General features: G+C 38.5%; 1 protein-coding gene across 1 annotated transcript in view; it reads left to right on the forward strand.

Moving 5' to 3' along the window:
* Positions 1-3972: 3972 nt before the first annotated feature.
* RAB31 (RAB31, member RAS oncogene family) overlaps positions 3973-23450 on the forward strand; it is a gene marked incomplete at its 5' end in the record, with an annotated part of 209630 nt that continues 190152 nt past the window's right edge. The window contains 2 exon segments of the mRNA XM_007948920.1: positions 3973-3995; positions 5388-5467. Of these exon segments, the coding sequence (XP_007947111.1) occupies positions 3973-3995; positions 5388-5467 (103 nt within the window).

Below are 23450 nucleotides of genomic sequence, written 5' to 3' on the forward strand. Positions count from 1 at the left end.
TATGTAGATAACATACAAAGAAAACCAAAATCGTGGACAAGTGACTCCTGTGTACAATCACCAATTAAATATAAACACAAAAACGTCACAATGCCTCGGGGACAACAGAGCATCACAGTCCACACAAAGAAGCAAGATAAAGCAAGAGAAACAAGGGACCAGGATACAGAACCAAAAGACATCCCTGAGGAAGACGCAGCATTGGAACTCTCTGATAAGGATTTCAAAAGAATTATGTTTAGGTATCTTCAACAAATTGAGAGGCAGATCAAGGCAAACCTGACAAAATTGAGCAAAACTCAGAGAAAACTCTGGAACAATTTTGAAAGACAATATAAGAACAAAATGATAAATGAAAAATTAGAAATGATACAAAATCTACAGACAGAAATCCAGAAGGTTAATACTAAATTTTCAGAAATAGATAAGACACTGAACAGGCAAAGGAGTAGAATGGAATCAATGGAAGACAGCATTAGTGAGATTGAAGGCAAATACCTGAATATTTCTTTGGAAAAGGATCAATCAGAAAAAAGATCAAAACAAAATGAAGAAAGCCTAAGGTTCATGTGGGATACCACCAAAAGGAATAACCTATGTGTAATCAGAATTCCAGAAGAGGAAGAGACAAATAAAACCACAGAGAAAACTGTCAAAGATTTGTTGAAAGAGAATTTTCCTGGTATGATGAAAGATGAGAATATATCTATTCAAGATGTCCAGTGAACCCCAAATAGGATAGACCCCAAAAGAAAATCACCAAGACATATCATCATCAAACTGAAACCAAAGACAAAGAATTCTAAAAGCAGCATGGGAAAAACAAAAAGTTACCTACAAGGGGCGTAACCAATAAGACTAAGCACTGATTTCTCAGCAGAAACCATGCAGGCGAGTAGACAATAGGATGGTATATATAAAACCGTGAAAGAGAAAAATTTCCAACCAAGAATTATGTACCCAGGAAAATTGTCCCTCAAATATGTTGACATTAGGACATTTCCAGATAAGCAGAAATTAAGGGAATTTGTTAAAACCAGACTAACCTTACAAGAGATGCTAAAAGGTCCTTTGGATAGAGAAGCACCAATAGCCAACAACAACTGATCATTAACATACATGATGACATAACCCAGAAACCAACCCAGTTATAGAAATATCCAAAGTAAATAAGCCTTCAAGATTGTAAACAGGGAACCAGAGACATCATTTGACAAATGAGGACAACTACAAACCAAAAAAGGGGAACAAACTGTGTAATGACAGAACTTCTAGCTGGTAGGGAAGTCAAGACAACTACCAGATAGAATGGACTGTTCTAAACTTGGGAAGAAAACTATAAATCATAGGGTAACCTCAATGAAAAATGATAAACCTTCACATCAAATTAAAAAAGAAGACCAGCACAAATATTTAGCAAATACTAAAACAATAGCAATGAAGGAAGTGATAATATGATTCATAAACAAAATGAGCTCAGCATAGAAAATTATATGGAACAAAGAAATCGACATCATGAAAAAGCACATGACAAAAATGACAGCAACAGATTCATATTTGCTGATAATTAATACTATGCAGCAGTAAAGAATAATGTAGAATCTGCAAAACACCACGTAACATGGATGAACTTGGAAGAAATTATGCTGAGTGAAATAAGTCAATCACAGAAGGACAAATATAGTATTAGTTTGTTGCTGTGGAGGGTCAAGGAAAGGTTTATATATGAAGGGAAACTTTCTTTGTTGGTTGCCAGGGGTAGGAGGGGAGGGGAGGGAACACTGCCAAAAAAAAAAAAAGTAAAAAATTCATTGACCTATGTCACTTTAGTTTTGTGTATTTCACTATGCATAAATTATATTTCAGTAAAATGCATTTATAAAAAGATTTTGTTTGTACAGAGCAGCCATCTAAGATACAACTCTTGGTTTCTTCCCATCTGGAGCAGAAGAGAGTGAAGAAAATCAAAGACTCAAGGAAACAACTAGTCCAAGGATTAATGGACCACATGAACCTCAGCCTCACTACCCTAAGATCAGAAGAACTAGATGGTGTCCAGTTACTACTACCAGCTGCTCTGACTGGGATCACAATAAAAGGTCCTAGACAGACTGTGAGAAAAATGTAGAACAAAATTCAAAATCATGAAAAAGACCAGACCTACTGATCTGATACAGACTAGTGGAACTCTTGAGACATGACCCTTAGATATCCTTCAGACTTGGAACTGAACCCACTTGCAAAGATCATCTTTCAGCCAAACAACAGACAAACCTATTAAGTGAGCAATAACACCTATGAGGAATTTGCTCTTCCTAACGATCAACCTTATGAGATGAAAAGGCCAGCATTTGCCCAAAAACAAAGTGCAGAATGCAAGAAGGTGCAGGAAAGATGGATGAATGGAAATGGAGAATCCAGGGAGGAAGTGGGAAGAGTACTGTTATATCGTGGGGATTGCATCTAATGTCACAAAGTAAAATGTGTATAAATTATTGAATAGGAAACAAATTTGCTCTGTAAATTTTCACCCAAACCACACTTAAAAGTAATAATAATGTTCTACATCCGAGTTTGGTAAATGGCATCTGGGGTATTAAAGTTTACGAGAGGCCATCTGAGATACAACTGTTAGTCTACTCGTATGGAATAAATGAGAATGAAGGAAATCAGAAGCTCAAAGAAACTAGTTCATGGGACTAGCCTATATAAACCACAGCCTCTTCTAATTTGAGAACAGAACTAGATGGTGCCTGGCTACCACTACTGACTATTTTGATCAGAGACACAATAGAAGATCCTAGATAGAATGGGAGAAAAATGTAGACCAAAACTCCAATTCCTAAAAAAGTCCAGACTGTGCCTTTTTACTTGTCGAAAAGTGAACTGGACTGGTAGAGACTAGAGCAACCCCTGAGACTATTGCCCTAAGGTACCTTTTGAACTTGAAATTGAAACTATTTCTGCAGGTCACATTTCAGCCAAATAATATATTGCTTATTTAAAGCCATTGATTACATTAGAAGTATAAATAGATTAATTTTCCTAATCCCAGACATTAGGTCAGTTTCTCTCAAAGCATCAAGAAGCCTTTGGATTCAGAACTGGGCCTGACTAGTTGGCCAAACCAAAAACCCCAGGCTCACTGCCGTCGAGTCGAACCCGACTCATAGTGACCCCTCCTTGGGCTTGCGAGGCGGTGTCACTATGGAAGTAGATTGCCCAACCTTCCTTCCAAGGAGTGGCTGATGTGTTTGAACCACCAGCCTTCTGGTTAGCAGTCAAATGCCTTAGGCACTATGCTACCAGAGCTCCTGACTAGTTGGCCAGTTATTATAAAATACACAATAACATTCATGAGTAATGTGCTCCCTTAAACAATTAACTATATGATACCAAACGGTCAATATTTTCCCAAAAGCAAAGAGGAGATGGCAAGGAGGGGAAGGGAAGCCTAATCAATGGAAACGGAACAAACAGAATAATGAAAATGATGACAAATTATGAAAGGTATAATCAATGGCATGGAACAATGTATATAAAAATTGTTAAATGGGAACTTAATTTGCTGTGCAAACTTTCACCTAATAAAATATTATTTTTAAAAAAGAAAAAAAAAAAACCATACACCAAACAAAAAAGAAGAAAAGAAAACCCAATGTGGGTTACAGTGAGTCAGAATTGACTCTATGGCAGTGGGTTTGGTTAGGTTTTGGTTCAGTGTTGAAGGTACTGCCTTTGTCCTTCCTTCTGCCTTATCTTCTGTCTCAGAAAATGTTAGCAGCTGAGGGCAATTGCTTTGTTCCACTTTGTGGTTAGTCTCCTGACTTTATCTTCTAAATCTTTCTTTGAATTTTTAATTTCTATTACTGTATATTTAGTTTTTAAGAGGTCAATCTTATTCTCTGAATAATCTGTTCTTTTCTTGCCAGTACAAATGCTTGGCACTTCTTAGCTGAAATTAAAATGCAGATTTGAAGCTCTGTTTGAATGGGGCTGCTGGCAATGCGCACAGAGCCTTTAGTTGGGAGATTCTAAATGTCAAGATCTTACCTAGACCCCAGGGCTATATATGTTGGTTGTCTGGGGGGTGCTGGGGAAAAGGGCTGTGGTGTTTCTCACCCTTAGTGTATAGACCTGTTTTCAGAACAGCACCACACTCCCTGAGCTGAATCTGAAGGACCCATGCCCAACCCAGCTTCCTCTGATTCAGGTTTCTGGGAGAGTCTTGCACTTGTCTCCCCTGTTATGTGGCCTGGGGCTCCAGGGGTTTGTTTTTGTGTAGCCTTTCAACTGACCCTATTTTCAGCCTTGCCCCTGCTCTCCTATTCTCTGGTAGTCTGTGGCTGCAATCATCTTGCTTTCCATTGCCTTTTCCTGCTGCAGGCACTGAGATTTCAGCTTTTTTTCTCTCTCTCACCACTTGTCCAACTGCTTTTCATCCCACGGATTTGTTGATATTGCTTCTCTGGTGGTGTCTCTTCGATTTCCTTGACTTTGTGAAGTTGTGTCTTTATTCCTTAAGCAATATTACAAGGATATTGGAAAGAGGTGGATGTAAATATATATATATATACAATTTCCAATATATTTCTGGACCTCTAATCAGCTGTAAAGAGTTTATTCAGAGAGAAAGATCTAAGATGAGACCTTTACATAATTAAGCAAAATTGGAGGTTTTTATGCAGCCATCGGATTCTAAAGAGAAAATGTTAGAAATGTAGAAATTAGAATTCATCTTATAGGGTGATAATTAGAGAAAAAGTTATGAATTATTTGAGTGTTAAAGTTTTGAGCAAAATAAATTCTATCGAAACAATGTGGTGTGATACTATACTTCTTCTCTCATAAAAAACAAACACATGAAAAAAAAAACAACCAAACTCATTGCCATTGAGTTGCTTCTGGCTCATAACAACCTCCATTGGGTTTCCAAGGCTGTAAATCTTTACAGAAGCAGACTGCTTCATCTTTCTTCCATGGAAGAGCTGGTGGGTTCAAACTAATGACCTTTTCGTTAGCAGCCAAATGCCTTAACCACTATACCACAAGAGCGTCTACTTTTCTCTAGACCCTTTAAAAAGTCTCCAAATTTAGGAAATACGTTCATTGTGAGCATGCTAATTATTCTAGGTTAATTACTATATATATATATATATATATATATATATGTAGGACATGTTTCTAAAACTTATTTTAGTCTTTTCTTTCTATGAAAGCAATATAATTTTATTACACTATAATTCTGGTAAGAAACAAGTGACAATACCCTTTCTTTTCCCATGAATCCATCAAGCAGAAAACCCCTCTCATCCTGTTATGTGTTTACATTGGGGTCAGGATTTAGCCTTCTTGATCCTCATGTTTGTGTCCTCATTCCCTTCCAGGACACTGGAGTTGGGAAATCAAGCATTGTGTGCCGGTTTGTCCGGGATCACTTTGACCACAACATCAGCCCGACTATTGGGTAAGTTTTTCCTTTCATAGAACTCGGCAAGTTTTGTCTATGTCTGAGTCTTTAGGCAGGGCACAGTTTTCATTCCAGCCAATGAAAATCAGTCCCAACTGTTAGACTTCAAAAGAGATTCAGGGATTTCCAACCAAAGTGCCTGGCTTATCATCCTTCTCAATTCTTGTTTCCCTTGGCCAGCCTTCCTTATACTGCAACTGAAGGCCATTTCCTTTATCTGCAAGAACAGCATTTTGTAAGTTAAGCCCACTGTATTTCCAGGTGGAATATGATCCACAGGACAAGTCCCCAAAGGTTCTGCTTTAACTTGCCTGCTGAGTGTACCCAGGAGATACTGTCCACTTACACATCACAGCTGTCTGTACAGTCTGTCGGGCAGATTCATTTTCTTTTCTGGATTGATATAAAGTCAACATTTTCACTCTTGGGATGCCTGGGGAGAGGTAGTGGTGGGTTGTTCATTTCTCAGACCTGGATCTTGGAATGCCAGAGGGTTTTCCTAGTCCATCTTCTCCTTTCTCATGGACTCTGGCGGCATGTGTTTTTGTGGTGCTGTTTTGCAGGTACTGGCTTTTTGTGCTTTTAGACATTGTTTTCAGTTGTTGTAATGTACTTTTTTCCTTTTTAATTTTTCACTTTTTATGTTTTGGTAATAAAAGTAAAACCTCTAAGAGTGATTAACTCTGAATAATGGTTTTAGAAGATGGAGGAAAGACTTTCACCTACTTTTTAAACTTCTGTTAAAAATTTTACAACCAATCTGTATCCTTTTTGTAATAATTAAAAAACCAACAAGCTATAAACTATGGTAAATTGTTAAGTGTTCAGTATTATAGAAAATTATTTTTTCTGATAGGCATATTACTTTGGCCACAGTCTCTTGGTCAAAGCAAGTTCTAAGCAAGTTTTCAGATTCAAGGGAAGGAAATGAACCTCATTCTTGGTGGGGGGAGCAGCATGCATACACAAGAAGGGCTGGGTTGTTGGCAGCCATTTTCAGAGAGAACCAGTTAAGTACTGTTGACAGTACTTGGTCTACTAAATGCATCTTGATATTTCAATGATTTTTAAAAATATATATATAGTATATATATATATTTTAAATTGTAGTGCTCTTGAAAAAATTCAGAGTAATACAAAAAGATATAAAGTAAAAAATGAAGGCAGAGAATTTTACTGGTGTTCTGGTTACCTAGTGCCACTCTGACAAGAATATACCACAAATGGGATGGCCTTAATAAACAGGAGTTTATTCTTTCACAGTTCAGGAGGTTAGATGTCCATGTTCAAAGTGCCAGGCTCTATGGGCTGGTTGAAAGCCCCTCGACCTTGAGCTTTAGCTCTGCCTCTTTCTCCCGGCCCACTGAAGCCAGAGGCATCTCTTTACTCGTACAGCTGCTGGCTGCTAAGGCAGACAAATCCAAGGTTGACAAGTATACAGGGACAGTCCCAATGTTACCAAACCACACTGTAGGCCATTAATTCAAGTCCATTGTAAGTCCCAAGGTCGGGAGAGCATGACAGGCTGCTGAACAATGACACGGCTACATACAGGGTCCAAGCGTGCCATATGCACGAGACCATTCCCCAAGGTTTCTGCTTATATACAGGAAGCAGACCACATTCCCTAAGGCAGCTACTTAGCTGCTTGTGGTACTTCCCAACATGGAGTTGATTACCAGTCTCATCATGGGGAAATACTACATCCAGCTGCCCAGCCACTCAACCAGGCCTAGCCAAATTGACACACAAACTAAACTACCACAACTGCCTCTCCAATTCCATGTTATTCAATTTGTGCAGCCAATACTTGGAGTCCAAAGAGCATATTTAACATATTTGTCGAGCCAACATCTGAGGCCACCAAGAAAGACACAACTTACATAAAGCATTGGTTGGAACAATACTTACTCACATAGAGAAGAGATAGCACAAGGTCAGCTTCAGTAGGAGATGCTGGTTTGCTGTGGCCAGCAAGTCTCACGCTACAGCCAACATAGGGCTGGTGGTCTGTACACACCTTTCTTTGTGCAATAGTTGAGTACACTCTTCCCTCCCTGCTGGGAACAGATACAGAAATGGGGTTGCTTAGGTAGCATGCAATGTGCACACACACGCACACACACACACACAGGAAGATGGGGCAATCTACTTCCGTAGTGATACTGCCTTGGAAACCCAAGGTCACTATGAGTCTGGTCTGACTCAACATCACATAACAATGTGCATGCATAAGCAGAGCAGAGAGAGAGTGTATTGTACCCAAAATAGGGAGGGAGTTCTCCGATAAGAGAAGAAACTGGGAGAGAAACAGAAACTCAGTACGCAGCCTTAATATCAGGGAATGCTCTGGGTTCAAGGCTTCTGATTAAGCGATCCAGGTGAGAGTCACAGGAGCCTTGTAGACTACCCTTCCAACAATATTTCTTACAAGTATTTTCTTTATATATATGCAGATATATTAATAATTTCTATACTATATATAAGGGGCTCTGGTAGCATAGTGCCTAAGGCATATGACTGCTAACCAGGAGGCTGGCGGTTCACCCCCAGCAGACACTCTGTGGAAGGAAGACTGAACAATTTACTTCCATAAAGATTTATTGCCTTGGAAACCCAAAGGGGGTCGCTATGAGTTGGAATCAACTTGATGACAGTGAATTTGGTTTTGGTTTTTATATATAACATAATACAGCATACATTTTCAGAACATGTTGGTCTTCCTTATTCATTTCATGACTGTCTGTGCATTTCCTTGACAGAGTTAAGATTAAAGTCTAATTTTGCTAATTATAAAAGGTCATTCATATTCATAGAAAAATAGTTTTTCATTTTGTAAACAAAAATAGGAATCATACTATATGGACAGTTTTGCATCCTATATTTTCTCTTTAATGTATTTGAGTATTTTCTTATCATATAATCTCTAATCATGATAAAATATTTTTCCTGATTATAAAAGTATATGTACTCAAGAAAAAATTGAAAAGTGAAGAAAACTATCAAAAATAGAAAATTACAAAATATAAAAATTACCCATAATCTACCTCCCAGAGGTAACTACTGTAAACCTTTGGTGTATTTTCTTTCATACTTTTTCTTATGTATATAAAATATATAGATATTATAATTCAGACCACACAATGTATGTAATTTAGTATCTTTTTTTTTCATTCAGCATTATATTGTGAATTTCATGCCATTAAATAGTCTTTAAAACAATTATTTTTTAAAGTTATTATGTTAAAAATACACATAATAAAACTTACACCATCTCAACAGTTTCTCTATGTACAATTCAGTAACATTGATTACAGTCTTCAAGTTGTATAGCCATCATTCCTGTCCTTTTCTAAATCATTTCACCATGGTTAGCATAAACTCATTGTCCCCTGAGCAAGTATTCCCTTCTCTTCTCAACCAAATCTTTGGTTTCTGTATATGCAAATATATGGATATATTTGTAGCACATATAAATACATATGTAGAAATATCCTCTGTTAATCCTGTATGTATTTCTGGGTGTAGTCTCATTCACTATCCAATACTTGTTCAGCTTGTGTGTCTGTCTTTGTATCCACTCTTAGAATATTGTTATTTCATGATTGTGTGTGTAGTAGTGTTTACCTTTGTTGCCTTTACATTTTGTGCTCCTTCCAGTGTCTTCCTTTGCCTTGATCATTTTGTGCTGACCTCCCCCGTGGTAGTTAAGTCTGTGTGTCAACTTGGCTGGGCCTGGTTGAGTGGCTGGGCAGCTGAATGTAGTTATTCCCCATGGTGAGATTGGTAATTAACTCCATGGTGGAATCTATTGGAGTAGCTGAGTAGCTGCTTTGGGTATGTGGTCTGCTTCCTGTATATAAGAAACAGCTTTGGGAATGGTCTCTAGCTTATGGCACGCTTGGACCCTACATGTAGCCATGTCATTGTTCAGCAGCCTGTCATGCTCTGCCGATCTTGGGACTTACAATGGACTTGAGTTAATGGCCTGGCATGTGGTTTGGTAACACTGGGACTGTGCCTTTTTGTTGACCTTAGGCTTGTTAGCCTCAGCAGCCAGTAGCTGCCTGAATGAAGAGATGCCTCTAGCAGAGCTGAAACCCAAGGTCGAGGGGCTTTCACACAGCCCCTAGAGCCTGGCACTTTGAGCTCGGATTTCTAGTCTCCCGAACTGTAAGAGAATAAACTCCTGTTTGTTAAGACCATCCTATTTGTGGAATATTCTTGTCAGAGCAGCACTCGGTAACCAGAACATCCTCCTTACTGTATTTGCCTTTCCCTTCACCCAAGCTGATATGTGTCTACCCTGTAGTTAGTGATTTACCCTCTCTTCCTCCCACCTCTGGTAACCTTCAAAGGATGACTCTTTGTGTGCGTAAACCTTTTCTTGACCTTTTACAGCAGTAGTCTCATACAGTATTTGTGCAAAAGGGTGTGGGGATGTTGTCTGACTTCCTCTAACTTTATGGGGAGGTGGGAGGAGAGAATCATTATCTGATTCCCATGAGGCGAAAGTCAGCTATACTGCCACCCTCCAATGTTTTCCACCAGTTCTGACACCAGTTATCCCTCCTATAGCATTCATCACTTCTCTACTTGATTTGATTAATTTGTTGCAATGGCCACACTCACAGACAATGCGTACTATTACGGAGTTTATTAGGGAAATAACAGTAATTCAGGATCAGAAAAGAGTCAAGATAAAGTTCTTCAATCAGGGCAGCTTCTTTTCAGCTGTACCACAGAAATGCCTCTCTTTGACCCTTGGCCTCTTGGCCTGGCTTTGCTCTGCTTGGTGAAGTGTTTCAAAGCTCTTTTAGCTCTGCTGATAGGTGAACCGCACTCTGCTAGCAAGCCTCCCACCCAAAGACACTCAACCTTCTTCCTCCATGTGCCAGCAGGCCTGCAGCCTCTCTGTCTCTTGCTGGTCTCTTGATTCTGCTGCCCCTGCCATCTCTCCCTCTGCCCTCTCTCTCTGTGCTGTTTATCTGGTCTGAGGATATGCTCCACTCTTGGATGTTCTCTGTCTTGATGGTAGTGAGATCCCCCTTTCTGCCTCTGGGAGAGCTCATTTTAAACCTAGTGGGATGGCAAAATTGACTAATCCCCATGTTAGAGTTCTTTACAGCTTATTTCCATGATCCTACCTTCATAAGGCTGCCATCTACCTTATTTACAATTACTAATAAACTTTCCAATCTCCTTGGTGGACCACAAGCATGTTACATTTGCATAGTTCACCTAGTCATTTTGTGAGAGTCACAGTGGCTAGAAGAGCCGTATCAAATAATGCACTGCACCAGTTTTTCCTTCTGTGATTAAATAATTTCACTCAGAATAATGTCCTCTAGGTTCATCCATGTTATGAGGTGCTTCACGCATTCATCTTTATTATTCAATGTTGTGTGGTATTCATTGTGTGTATGTACCATAGTTTGTTTATGCATTAATCCATTGATGAGGACTTAGGTTGTTTCTGTCTTTTTGCTATTCTGATGAACATGGATGTGCATGTGTTTGTGTCACGGCTCTTATTTTCCCAGGCTATATACCTAGTATTGGGATTGCTGGATATATGGTATTTCTATTTTTGACTTTTAAGGAAGCACCATACTGTTTTTTATAGTGGTTGCACCATTTTACAATCCCTCAGCAATGTGTAAGAGTTCCAGTCTGTCTACACTCTTGCCATTATTTGTTGTTTTCTGTTTTTTTTTTTTAACTGTACTGCTAATGCTGGGGTGATGTGGTATCTCATTGTTGTCTTGATTTGCATCTCTCTAATGGCTGATGATCAGAAGCATTTCTTTGTGTGTTTGTTGGCTACCTGAATGTCTTTGGCAAAGTTCCTGTTCGTGTTCTCTGCTCATAGACGTGAATTAATTGGATTATTTGTTTTTTTGTTGTTGAGGTGTTGAGGTTTTCTATACATTTTAGAGATTAGTCCCTTGTCTGGTATGTCATTGCCAAAATTTTTTTTTCCCAAGTCTGTAGGTTCTCTTTTCACTCTTTTGGTGGAGTCTTTTGGTGTGTGTAAATGTTTAATTTTTAGAAGGTGCTAGTCATCTAGTTTGTCTTCTGCTGTTTGTGCATCTTTGGTTATGTTTGATGGTCTATTTCTGATATAAATCAAGGCACCTAAGTTTGTCTTTATTTTTTCCTTGATGAACTTTATAGTTTTGGGTTTTACATGTAAGTCTTTGATTGATCTTGAGTTAGTTTTTGGATATAGTGAGAGATATGGATCTTGTTTCATTTTTCTGCAAATGAATATCTGGTTTTGCCAGCACCATTTGTTAAAGAGGCTATTTCTTCCCCATTTAATGGGTTTGGCCCTTTGCCAAAGATCACCTGTCTGTAGGTGGATAGCTATATTTCTGGATTCTCAATTTTGTCCATTGGTCTATGTGTCTGTGTCATTGTACCAATTCCAGGCTGTTCTGGTTACCATGGGTGTGTAGTAGGTTTTGAGATAGGGGAGTATGAGATCTTCTGCTTTGTTCTTCTCCAGTAGTACTTTGCTTATCCAGGGTCTCTGTCCTTTCCTTATAAAATTATTGTTGTTGTTATGTGCCGTTGAGTCAGACCCGACTCATAGGAACCCTTCCTTGGGTTTCCGAGGCAGTATCACTATGGAAGTAGATTGCCCAACCTTCCAAGGAGTGGCTGGTGGGTTTGAACTGCCAGCCTTCTGGTAGGCAGTCAAGTGCCTTAGACACTACACTACCAGAGCTCCTCCATATAAAATTAGTGATTGGTTTTTCCATGTCCTTAAAAAATGTTGCTGGAATCTGGATTGGGATTGCATTGAACGTATAGATTGCTTTGGGTAGTACTGACATTTCCATGATATTCAATCTTCCTGCCCATGAGTATGGTTATGTTCTTCCATTTATGTTGTTGTTGTTGTTGTTATGTGCTGTTGAGTTGGACCTGACTCAAAGTAACCCCTCCTTGGGTTTCTGAGGCAGTATCACTACGGAAGTAGATTGCCTCACCTTTTTCCGAGGAGTATCTGGTGGGTTTAAACCGCCAGCCTTCTGGTTAGCAGTCAAGTGCCTTACGCACTATTATTTCTTGTAGGAGTATGTTGTAGTTTTCTTTGTAAAGGCCTTTTGTGTCCCTGGTAAGATTTATTCCCAAGTATTTTATTTTTTTGGTAGCTATTGTAAACAGAAGACTGGGCAATCTACTTCCGTAGAGATACTGCCTCTGAAACCCAAGGAGGGGTTGCTATGGGTTGGAATTGACTGGACTGCAGTGCGTTTGATTTTGGTTATTGTAAATGGTATTGTTTTTCCTTATTTCCTTTTTGGAGAGCTCTTTGTCAATGTAGAGGACTCCAGCTGATTTTTGTATGTTGATCTTGCATCCTGCCCTTTCCTGAATATTTCAATTAGTTCCAGTAATTATCTTCTGAGGCTCTTGGTTTTCTACATATAGGATCATGTTGTTGTTGTTATGTGCCGTCGAGTCGGACTCTACTCATAGTGACCCCTTCTTGGGTTTCCGAAGCAGTATCACTATGGAAGTAGATTGCCCAACCTTCCTTCTGAGGAGTGGCTGGTGGGTTCGAACCACCAACTTTCTGGTTAACAGTTAAGTGCCTTACGCACTGAGCTACCAGAGCTTGTGTAGGATCATATCATCTGCAAATAGAGATTGTTTTACTTTTTCTTTGTCAATTTGGATGCCTTTTATTTCAATTTCTTGACATAATGCCCTGGCTAGGACTTCCAATACAATGTTGAATAGAAGTGGTGGTAATAGAGGGCATCCTTGTCTGGTTCCTCTTTGTAAAGGGAGTGCTTTCAGTGTCTCTCTGTTGAGAATAATGTTGGTTGTTGGTTTTGCATATATACTTTTTATTATGTTGAGGAATTTACCCTCTATTGCTATTTTTTCTTAGAATTTTTATCAGGAATGGTTGCTGATTTTATCAAATGTGTTTTCTGCATTGATTGATATGATCATGTGCTTTTTTTCCCTTTGCTTTATTTATGTGATGGAGTACATTGATTGGTTTTCTAATATTGAACCATACTTGCGTACCTAGTATGAATCCTACTTGGTCATGGTATATTATTTTTTTGATGTAGTTTTGGATTCTGTCAGCTATAATTTTGTTGAAGATTTTTACATTTATATTCATGAGGGATATTGATCTGTAATTTTCCTTTTTAGTGGTATTTTTGTGTGGTTTAGGTATCAGAGTTATGCTTGTTTCATAAAATGAATTTGGGAATATTCCGTCCTTTCCGCGTTCTCGAGAAGTTTAAGTAGAATTGGTGTCAGCTTTTCTCTGAATGTCTGGTCGAATTTGCCAGTTAAGGCATCTGTGTCAGGCCTTTCTTTCTTTCTTTTAACTCTTCAGTTTCTTCTTTTGTGATTAGTCTGTTCAAATTTTCTACCTTGGATTGTGTTAGTTTGTAGATAGTGTGTATCTAGAAATTTGCCCATTTCTTCTTGATTTTCAAGTTTGTTGGAGTACACTTCTTCATAACATTCTGTTATCTTTTTTTATTTCAGTTGATTCTGTTGTGAAATCACCAATTTCATTTCTTATTATTTGCATCTTCTTTCTCTTTGTTAAATTTGCCAATGGAATTTCAATTATTTTTAATCCTTTCAAAGAATCAACTTCTAATCTTGCCGATTCTCTCCCTTGATTTTCTGTTACATTTATTTATGCTCTAATCTTTATTACTTCCTTTCTTCTTGTAACTGTAGGCTTTTTTTTTTTTTTTTTGGCTGTGCTTTTTCTGATGTTTCAGGTGTGGATTTTCATTCTTTCTTCTTCTGTGATGTGTGCATTTATTGCTATAAATTGTCCTCTTATCACTGCTTTTGCTGTGTGGCAAAGATTTTGATATGATGTATTTTCATTCTTACTTGATTCAAGGAATTTTTTTTTTAAATTTCATTTATTATCCAGTAATTTTTAAGGAGGGTGTTACTCAGTTTCCATACAGCTGATTCTTTTATTCCTATCTCTCCTGTTGTTGGTTTCTAATTTATAGCATTGTGATCTGAGCCAGTGCTTTCTATTATTTCAATGTTTTAACATTCAATGAGCCTTGCTTTGTGGCCTAACATACACTTTATTGTGGAGAATGTTGCATGTGCACTGGAAAAGAATGGATATTGTGCTGCTGTTTGCTGGAGTGTTCTGTATCATCTATAAAGTCTAGTTGGTTGATTGTGTTATTTAGATTTTCTATATCTTTGTTGATTTTCTTTCTAGTTGTTCTTTCCTTCATCAAAAGCGGTGTGTTGAAATCTCCCACTATTATTGTGAAGTTATCTATTTCTGTTTTTTCCATTGATTCAGTTCTACTCCTTTGCCCTTCCAATGAGTTATCTCTTTCTGAAATTTTAGTATTAATTTTCCAGATTTCTATTTGCCGTTAGAGTGTGGTTTATAATTTTCCATTTGTCATTATATGGTCTTCCTGAATTCTTCTAGAGTTTTGTTTATCTTTTCCTCAGTTTTTTTTCTGCGATTCCCTTGATCTCTTAATCTGTTCAAAGACCCAAGTATAATTCTTTTGAATTCCTTTTTGTCTAGTTCCAGTTGGTTTTCTTCTTGCAGAAGATTTTCTGGCCCTGTAGTTTGGTCACTTGCTTGAACCATCTTGTGCTGTTACTGTGTGTGTGATTTTAAGTTGTCTGTAGTCTCTGAGACATTGTGGTATTATTGTGTTTATTTATTGATTGTATGTTGGTTTGCTTCACCCTGTGTTCAGTTTTATTTTGTTTGAATATAGCTGGGTAATGGGATGATCATGCTACTCACCACCTGTATCCAGGTGGATTTGATGTGAGTGTAGGCATGAGTCTCTGATTGCTGGTTGCATAGAGCAGCTGAGAGCAGGCTGGTCACATGTTGGCTGATGTTTGTCTTTGAGCTTATGTTGCTTGACTGGGTGATGGCACTTGCTTCATGGGTAGGGCAGTAGATGTGGCATGTATGGCTTCATAGAGTTGCTGGCTCCTGACTGCTGGGAAAAAATAAAAATGCAGTGGGGAGGAGGAGAAGTTAAAGAAAAGAAAACACAAGGGGAAAAACAGGAAGAACTAACAAGAAATAAAAAAATATTAGAAGAAAGTAGAGGGGTGAAAAAAGTGGCATGGTAGTAAGACAAACACCAGCTGCCAAAAACAGCAATAGCAGGAACACAGTGTTCTCTTTGCTGGACTGCACTCACTCAGTGAAGATGGGCAGGGACTGGCGCTGCGTATTGTGCAAGTGTTAGGGAGTAGCGTACCTACTCTACAGGCTCAAAAAATAAAAAGAGGGGAGAGGAAGAAAAGAAAGAAATTAAAAACAAAGGGGAGGGAATCATAAGAAGAAAGAACAAAAGAAAGAGAAAAAAAGGCCAGTGGCACAGTACTGATGGAAGCATTACTGCCAAATACCACTGCGGTGGGAACTCAGAGTTTGCTCCATGGTATCATGCATGCATTGTTGTTTGTGGCAGGGCATGAGGGAGGTGGAGGGGTGACAGGCACTATTGACTATGGAGACAGCAGGAAATGGGAACCCATTCTGCTACAGCAAATAAAAGAAAGACTGGGGGGAAGAAAAAGAGAGGGCTAAAAAAATAAAAAGAAAGATTGAGGGAAGTGAAAGAGGAAAAGGACAAAAGAAGGTGGGATGGGGAAGAAAGAAAGGAATGAAAAAAGAGAAAAAATAAAAATTAGGAAAAAAAAGCAACACAGTACTGGTACAAGCAGTAGCCACCAAACTCAGCTGCAGTGGGAATGCAATACTTGCTCCATGGGAGTGCTCACTGCCGACTGCAGAGGCCAGGGGGCAGGTCGTGCTGACTATGAAGGAAGTGTGGGGGGGTAGGGTGCCCACTGCTTGGGATTAAAAAAAAAAAGGATTAAATAAAAGGAAGGAAGAGGGAAGAACTAAGAAGAAAGAAGAAGATAAAAGGGGAAAAAAAAAGTGGCACAGCACTGACTATGAGGATGGGTGGGGGAGTGCCACACCTCTGGACACTCTAAGGTTGTATGGGATAAGGGGAGAGGTCACATTTCTCTCGTTGATCACTGATGTGGGCATTGGTATATTCCTGGGCAAATGGAGCTGGCTATCTGGTTCCTGCACCAGTTGGAATGTTGCTTGCAATAGCTAAAAATAGCTGTACTTTACTGGGCTAGTTGGCAATTCACAGCTCCATATGCCTCCTTGTTTACTGTTTTCATTCAGTCTCTTCCTCTAATCAGTATTTGATCTGTTTCTTTATTGTTTTCTTTGAAGCTGTAGGTCCCAAGATCGTCATCCAGATCTGTTTTACTTTGTTTCTTTGGTCTTTCTTGTAGAGGTTCTGTGTAGTGTATCTGCCTGGTCTGCTATCTTTCTGTTTGAAACTTTTCACTTTCATCAGTATTTCTATGGTTTCATCCTTGGGCATAATCTGATCATTTCCTTATAAAGGATTAAATTCCTAGAAATTAAGTTATAGGTGGTCCCTGACTTAATGATGTATTTGAGCTTTGACCAACTGCATTTATGACTGTCCCCATCCCCCACCTTTTTTTGGTACATCTTAGTAATATGTACAACCAGTGTTGTAGTGCATAATTTATTGATGTTATCATTCTCAGATATTTACTTGCAGATGTTCAGTTTTATGATTTACTTTTTAGAACACTGCTGTATAGATTTAGTTTTCTGAACTTAATTAGGAGGTTCAGTTGCTTGCAATCATGGACCCAAACACTAATCACTTTGCTAATATCGATAGGCAGATCCAGGAAGCAGTGAGAATAAAATAAGGATCATACAGACAACTCTCAGTAATTTCACAAGTGTAATCCAGATGATCCAGAATCTTCTGTAGTGGGAATATTACTGCAATTGACAAAATGCCACTGTCATCCAACTTTTCCTCGTTGTTAGAGTAAATTTTTATGATTTGTTTATTTCTTAATGTATGCATATATTAAAATATATCTGTAAAGCTTATATATAATGTTTTTAACCCCCAAAGACAAGTAAAGTTTAGATTTATAAAGACATTGATAAGAAAAGGCAATAATAATGAAACTTAAAAATAAAAAAAGGGGTATTCAGCTTATGTCAGAATCAAGTTCTGTTGTCAATGGAATGGAACTCCATCATAAGCTGGGAATGACCTGTACTTACTTAAAGAACATAAATATCTTTTTTTTTTTTCTTTATTGTGATTTAGGTGAAGATTTACAGAGCAAATTCACTTTCCATACAGCAGTTCACATACTCTTTGTCTCATGACATTGACCACAGTTTATTACAATGCAACAGCTCCCCTCCCACTTCCTCCCCATAGTTACCTCTTCCCAGTGTCCATCCTTACATGCACTCCTGTCCCCTGAGCTGTCTCCCTGTGCATAAGCAGCCCTTCTTTCTCCCATGATTGTTCTTTCTAAGGAGTGTATCTACCTGAGGTAAATGAACCTGAAGGGCAGCTAGGGGCCATAGTCTAGTCTCAGTGGTTCCACCAGGCTCTATCAGACCAGCAAACCTGGTCCCCTCCCCCCCTTTTTTTTCTCCAAATGATTTTGAGTTTTGTGCCACATTGTTCTCCCTCTCTATCAAGGATCTCCTACATAGATCCCCTTCCAAGTGGATGACAGTGGTAGCTGGGCACCATCTAGTTCTTCTGGTCTCATAGTCATATAGGCTGCAAATCGGATGGTATACCAGTCGCTAGGACTAATTGTTTCCATGAATTTTGGTTTTCCTCATTCTTCTTTGCTCTGGATGAGGAGAGACCCATCATTGCATCTAGATGGCAGCTTGCTAGCTTTGACGATCCCAGTCGCTACTAGTCAAAGTAGGAGGTGGAACAATGTTTTGTATAGTATGTTATGCCAGTTGAGCTTGATGTCCCCTGCGACTATGGTCCCAAGCCCACAGGTTCAACTACTCGGTCCCTCTGGGTAGCTGGCTGTGACCAATCAGTGACCACAACCTTGCCCCTTGTCAGCCCTACTATACACCTGGGAATTCTGATCATTTACATAAACTTATAGGACCATTGTCTGCCAACCCTATACATGTTCTTGGATACCCTCCCCATTTCATAGACATACCTAATAGTTCAGCCTGTCCCCCCATCTATCCACCCATATACCCATGTTTGCCTTCACTGACAATGCAGTACTATATGTGCAAAAGGGTTCATATTTGTTGTCTGTACTTCCCATGTACCTCTCTATGTCTTTCTCATCCTCAATGCTGCCATATTGGTCACTCATATTTGGTACATTGTCCTTCTCTTCACCCAAATCAATACTTATCTCTATCTATCTAACAACGTTCCCTCCTCTCCCCTCCCACCCCTTGTAACCAACAAAGAAAATTTCCTTCTATAGAGAAACTTTTCCTTAACTTTTACAATAGCGGACTAATACAATATTTGTCCTTTTGTGATTGAATTATTTCACTCAGCATAATGTCCTCCAAGTTCATCTACGTTATGCAGTGTTTTGCAGATTCTACATTATTCTTTAGCATTACATAGTATTCCATTGTGTCTATGGTTATCCATTCCTCAGTTGATGGACACCTACGTTGTTTCCATCTTTTGGCTATTGTAAATAGTGCTATGATGATCATGAGTGTGCATATGTCTATTCTTGTCATGGCTCTCACTTCTTTAGGGTATATACCTAGTAATGGAATAGCTGGGTCAAATGGTATTTCTAATTCCAACTTTTGAAGGAATTGCCATTCTGCTTTCCACAAGAATATAAATATCTTTGAGGCTCTTGATGGATATTGCCATGTCCCCCCTCGCTCCCTCCGGAAGCTTGTCCCTATTTTTTATGTACTCACCAGCTGTAGGTATTAGTTTTAGAAATTTTATATAAATAATTTTAATTTTTTCTCTAAACATTAAACATACATGTCTTCATATAGGGAGCTCTGGTGGCATAGTGCCTAAGGCATCTGCCTACTAATCAGAAGGCTGGTGGTTGATACCCATCAGCCACTCCCCGGAAGGAAGATTGGGCATTCTACTTCTGTAGTGGTACTGCCTTGGAAACTGAAGAAGGAGTCGCTATGAGTCAGACCTGACTCAGCGGCAGTAGGTTTTGGATCTTCATATACCTTACACTTTAAACAATTTTAAATAACTATAATATTATTGTGAGGAGCTCTGGTGATGTAGTGCCTAAGGCACTTGACTGCTAACCAGAAGGCTGGCTGTTCACACCCACCAGCCACTCCTTGGAAGGAAGGTTGCACAATCTACTTCCGTGGTGATACTGCCTCGAAAACCCAAGGAGGGGTCGCTGTGAGTCGGGTCTGACTCTATGGCACATAACAACAACAACAGCAATATTATTGTGTATTCTTCTGCTTTCTCCCAACTTCATTCCTCACTTTTTTTTCTCTGGAGTCAATATTATGCTCAGCTCCTTCATTCTTATGTATTATCATTTTCTAGTATGGTTTAATTTTCCAATTTAAAAATGTTTCAAAAAAAAATTTCTCCTTTCTGGGATTTTGAGAAAATATTCCCAAACCCTTCTCTAAATCCTATTTTTAGAAACATAAATCTGCCAGGAACACTTTTTTAAGTGAAGCATACAGATTTTGGGGAAGATAACATAATTGGAATACTTATGATAAGTTGAGTAATTATCCCAAAGCTGTATTTGGTAAGCTGGGTGTCTGGCTTATAGATGTGTTTTGTTTAGCCTGCATAATGTTTTAAAATGTTTAAGCCAGTATTGAAGAATGAGGGGCTATTTACATAATAAATTTGAATTTCTCCTTTCTCTTGAAAAACCAATCTTTCTGGCAGCACTGGGCCCACATGCTCTTGGAGTAATAAATAGCTGGAGTAGAGTAGCTACTCCATTACAGTGGGCAAGTTCCTCTACTCTACCATAGTTTCCGCTATTTCTTGTTATTCTTATTTTTATTAGTATTTTATACCTAGCCCATTTGACCCATTTAAATTTCCTGCCTAGTTCTGTAGACTTTTCATTTCCTGTTCCCTGGCTTAAGTGCCTTTTCACAAAAGGACTGTTGGCCTCACCAGGGTCAGAGCAGTTAGGTGGCTTGTTTTAGGTACACACAGACATTGAGAAGCAAACTAATAATTCAAACTAAGTGAGTTCACTCTTAAAGTCCACCTGTTCTTCCCACTGCAACCACACTCCATTTGGAAAAGACCAAAGGGTTAATTCTTGCTGGCTTCTGTGACTCACTGAAAAATCTTGGCTCTGCCACTCAAACAGATTATATTGACATCTTGAATATATATGTATATGTGTCTGTCTTTATATAATTCAACTTTAGCAAGGAAATTGTGTTACTTTTCTACCAGATTTTGAATTCTACAGATAATGAAGTCAGTTCAACATTGCAGATGTTTCCCCCTTCACCTTTCTGGAAGGTAATATATACAGAAAGAAAATATACCAGAGATTGTCAATCTGTAAAAAACAAAAACCAAAAACCCAGCCAACCAAAAGATTGTCATAGTCCTCATTTCAAATTTTGGTAGCCTTTTCCCTGGTGGAAAGGAATCAGGAGCACACACACACACACATACACACACACATACATACATATGTGAAATATGATATCACTAATACTAAGGGGAAATTTTACAGCTATTCATTTCCTCATTTGGCCCTAAAGCAACCCTCTCTACTAGATACAGTAGGCATTGGCCCTGCTTTACAGATGAGGATACTAAGGGGCTTTCTAAATATCTTTCTATTCAGATAGACAGTATGGACCTCTGAACTCTCTTCCTGACTGTGTGTGTCCCTGGTATCTTCTTTGACCAGAAACAAACTGTCTTTTGTGGTCTCAGGTTTTTTTCCCCTCATTTATAAAGTGAAAGTGTTGGATTAGATATCTCTTATGCTTTTCCTCTTGACATGTCTATGATTTTATGACTTTAAAGTATGAACTTTGTTTTCTAAGCCTGAGGAGTACTTTGTAAGGGCAGAGCTGATGTCTTTTTTACCCTGTCAAAAAACAAAACAAAAAAAACCCTCAATGCTGTTGAGTCAGATCTGACTCGTAGCAACCTCTCCTTGGGTTTCCGTGGCAGTATCACTATGAAAGTAGATTGCCCAGTCTTCCTTTCGAGGAGTGGCTGGTAGGTTTGAACCTCCAGCCTTCTGGTTAGCAGTCAAATGCCTTAGGCACTACGCCACCATTTTTACCCTGTAGTAGAGCAAAATGACAAAGTCTGGCTAAAATGAAAAGTAAAGAGCATTAATTGAGAGGCAAGGCAGTTTGCAAATTGAGAATCAAAAGATCCAGAGGATTCTGAACTATATGATCCAAGAGGACAATTCAGAGAGGTTGGGCAATCCTACTTCCGTAGTGATACTGCCTCGGAAACCCAAGGAGGGGTCGCTATGAGTCGGGGCCGACTCGACGGCAAACAACAACAATACAAGAGAATACAAGGACATTAAGTAAAAATTAAGTGACTGATTGACATTTAGGTAATGGTTAGAAGGAACTTCAGAAAAAAATCAATAATTTGTTTACATTTAGGTAATAGTTACAACACTGGGAAGAGGGTACATCTGATTGGTAGGAGATTACATACATTTCTACAATTTTTTTTTAAGTTAAAATAATCATTAAATTGGGTGTATCTTTCCTTGAAACAATCAGGAAACCCTCCTTGCATGACTGCAGGAAGGACATACATGATTCTTTTTGTTCTAAGAATTGTTTTGAACCTGGCTTCCTATGCAGCAAGCAGAATTTTTAAGCAAGCAAAATTACATTGTCCTCTGAAATTGTTTACCATGTAATTTTGTCCATGGAGAGTTATAAGAATTACAGGCCATGGTCCTGATGCAGAGGTGACTTTCGATTCAAAATGGAGTTTTAGCCTCAAACCTTAGCATAGCCACCATCTTATGTTGGAAGTCCTAAGTTAGTTTGGGGTGCTCTTACTCAACCCCTAAAATGTGTTGAGAAATGAATGAAAATATGCTTTATGTCACAGTAAAAAAATTTAAAAAGGAAAAATACTGATATAATTGTGAACCTAAAATTTAAAGATACCTTTATGGAAAAACAAAAACAAAAACTATAAACAAAGTTATTAAAGGGCAAATATTAAACTGGAAAATATTATTTAAAATATATTATTACAAATAATATAAAATAGTCTTAAGAAATTGTAGTGGTTAAGGCATTTGGCTGCTAACCAAAAGATTAGTGGTTTGAACCCACCAGCCGCTCTGCAGAAGAAAGATTGGGTGTTCTGCTTCTGTAAAGATTTACAGCCTTGGAGACTCAGTGAGGTTGCATCAGTGTGAATTGGCAGTGTTTGATTTTGGTTTGAGTTTTAAGAAATAAGAAAAGGATGAATACTCCAATTGAAAAGTAGGCAAACATCATTAACTAGAGATTTACAAAAGAACAATACAAGTGAAGAAAAAAACACCTAAAAGATGTTCAAATGTATAATAAACAGAATAAATTAAAACAAGAATGAGGTATCATTTATAACTATCACATTGGAAAAGATTGGAAAGATACATATTGGTTAGAGAAAAGACCCTCTCATACACTGCCAAGAGCAAGTAGTTTGGTACAACTTACAACTTGGCATACGTAGCAAAAGGGGAACATGTCTGTATCATGTAGGATTTTGTCTTAGAGAATTGATTAAATTTATTAAATCTATTGAGAGATACTCAGATTTGTGATATATTAACTCGTTTAGCTTATTGGACAGTAGTTATGGCAAGGTATGCAAGTAAAACCCCACAACATTCATTTAAAACTTGAGAATCAGGATTAGTTCTGGCAAGATGGCGGACCAGGCAGAAGGATTGCACAGACCCTCTTCAACAAAGAAAAGGGAAACCAATTAACACAGACACAGAAGATAATCGTGGACCCCTGAGCCTTGAAGGGAAGGATACAGAATTGGACTAAACCCCAATTAGCAGAAGAATTTGCGTGAAAATACCAAAAAAAGGAGAC

The sequence above is a fragment of the Orycteropus afer genome, unplaced genomic scaffold (genome assembly GCF_000298275.1).
Source record: "Orycteropus afer afer isolate SDZICR_OR568_19922 unplaced genomic scaffold, OryAfe1.0 scaffold00232, whole genome shotgun sequence".
Classification (NCBI taxonomy): domain Eukaryota; kingdom Metazoa; phylum Chordata; class Mammalia; order Tubulidentata; family Orycteropodidae; genus Orycteropus; species Orycteropus afer.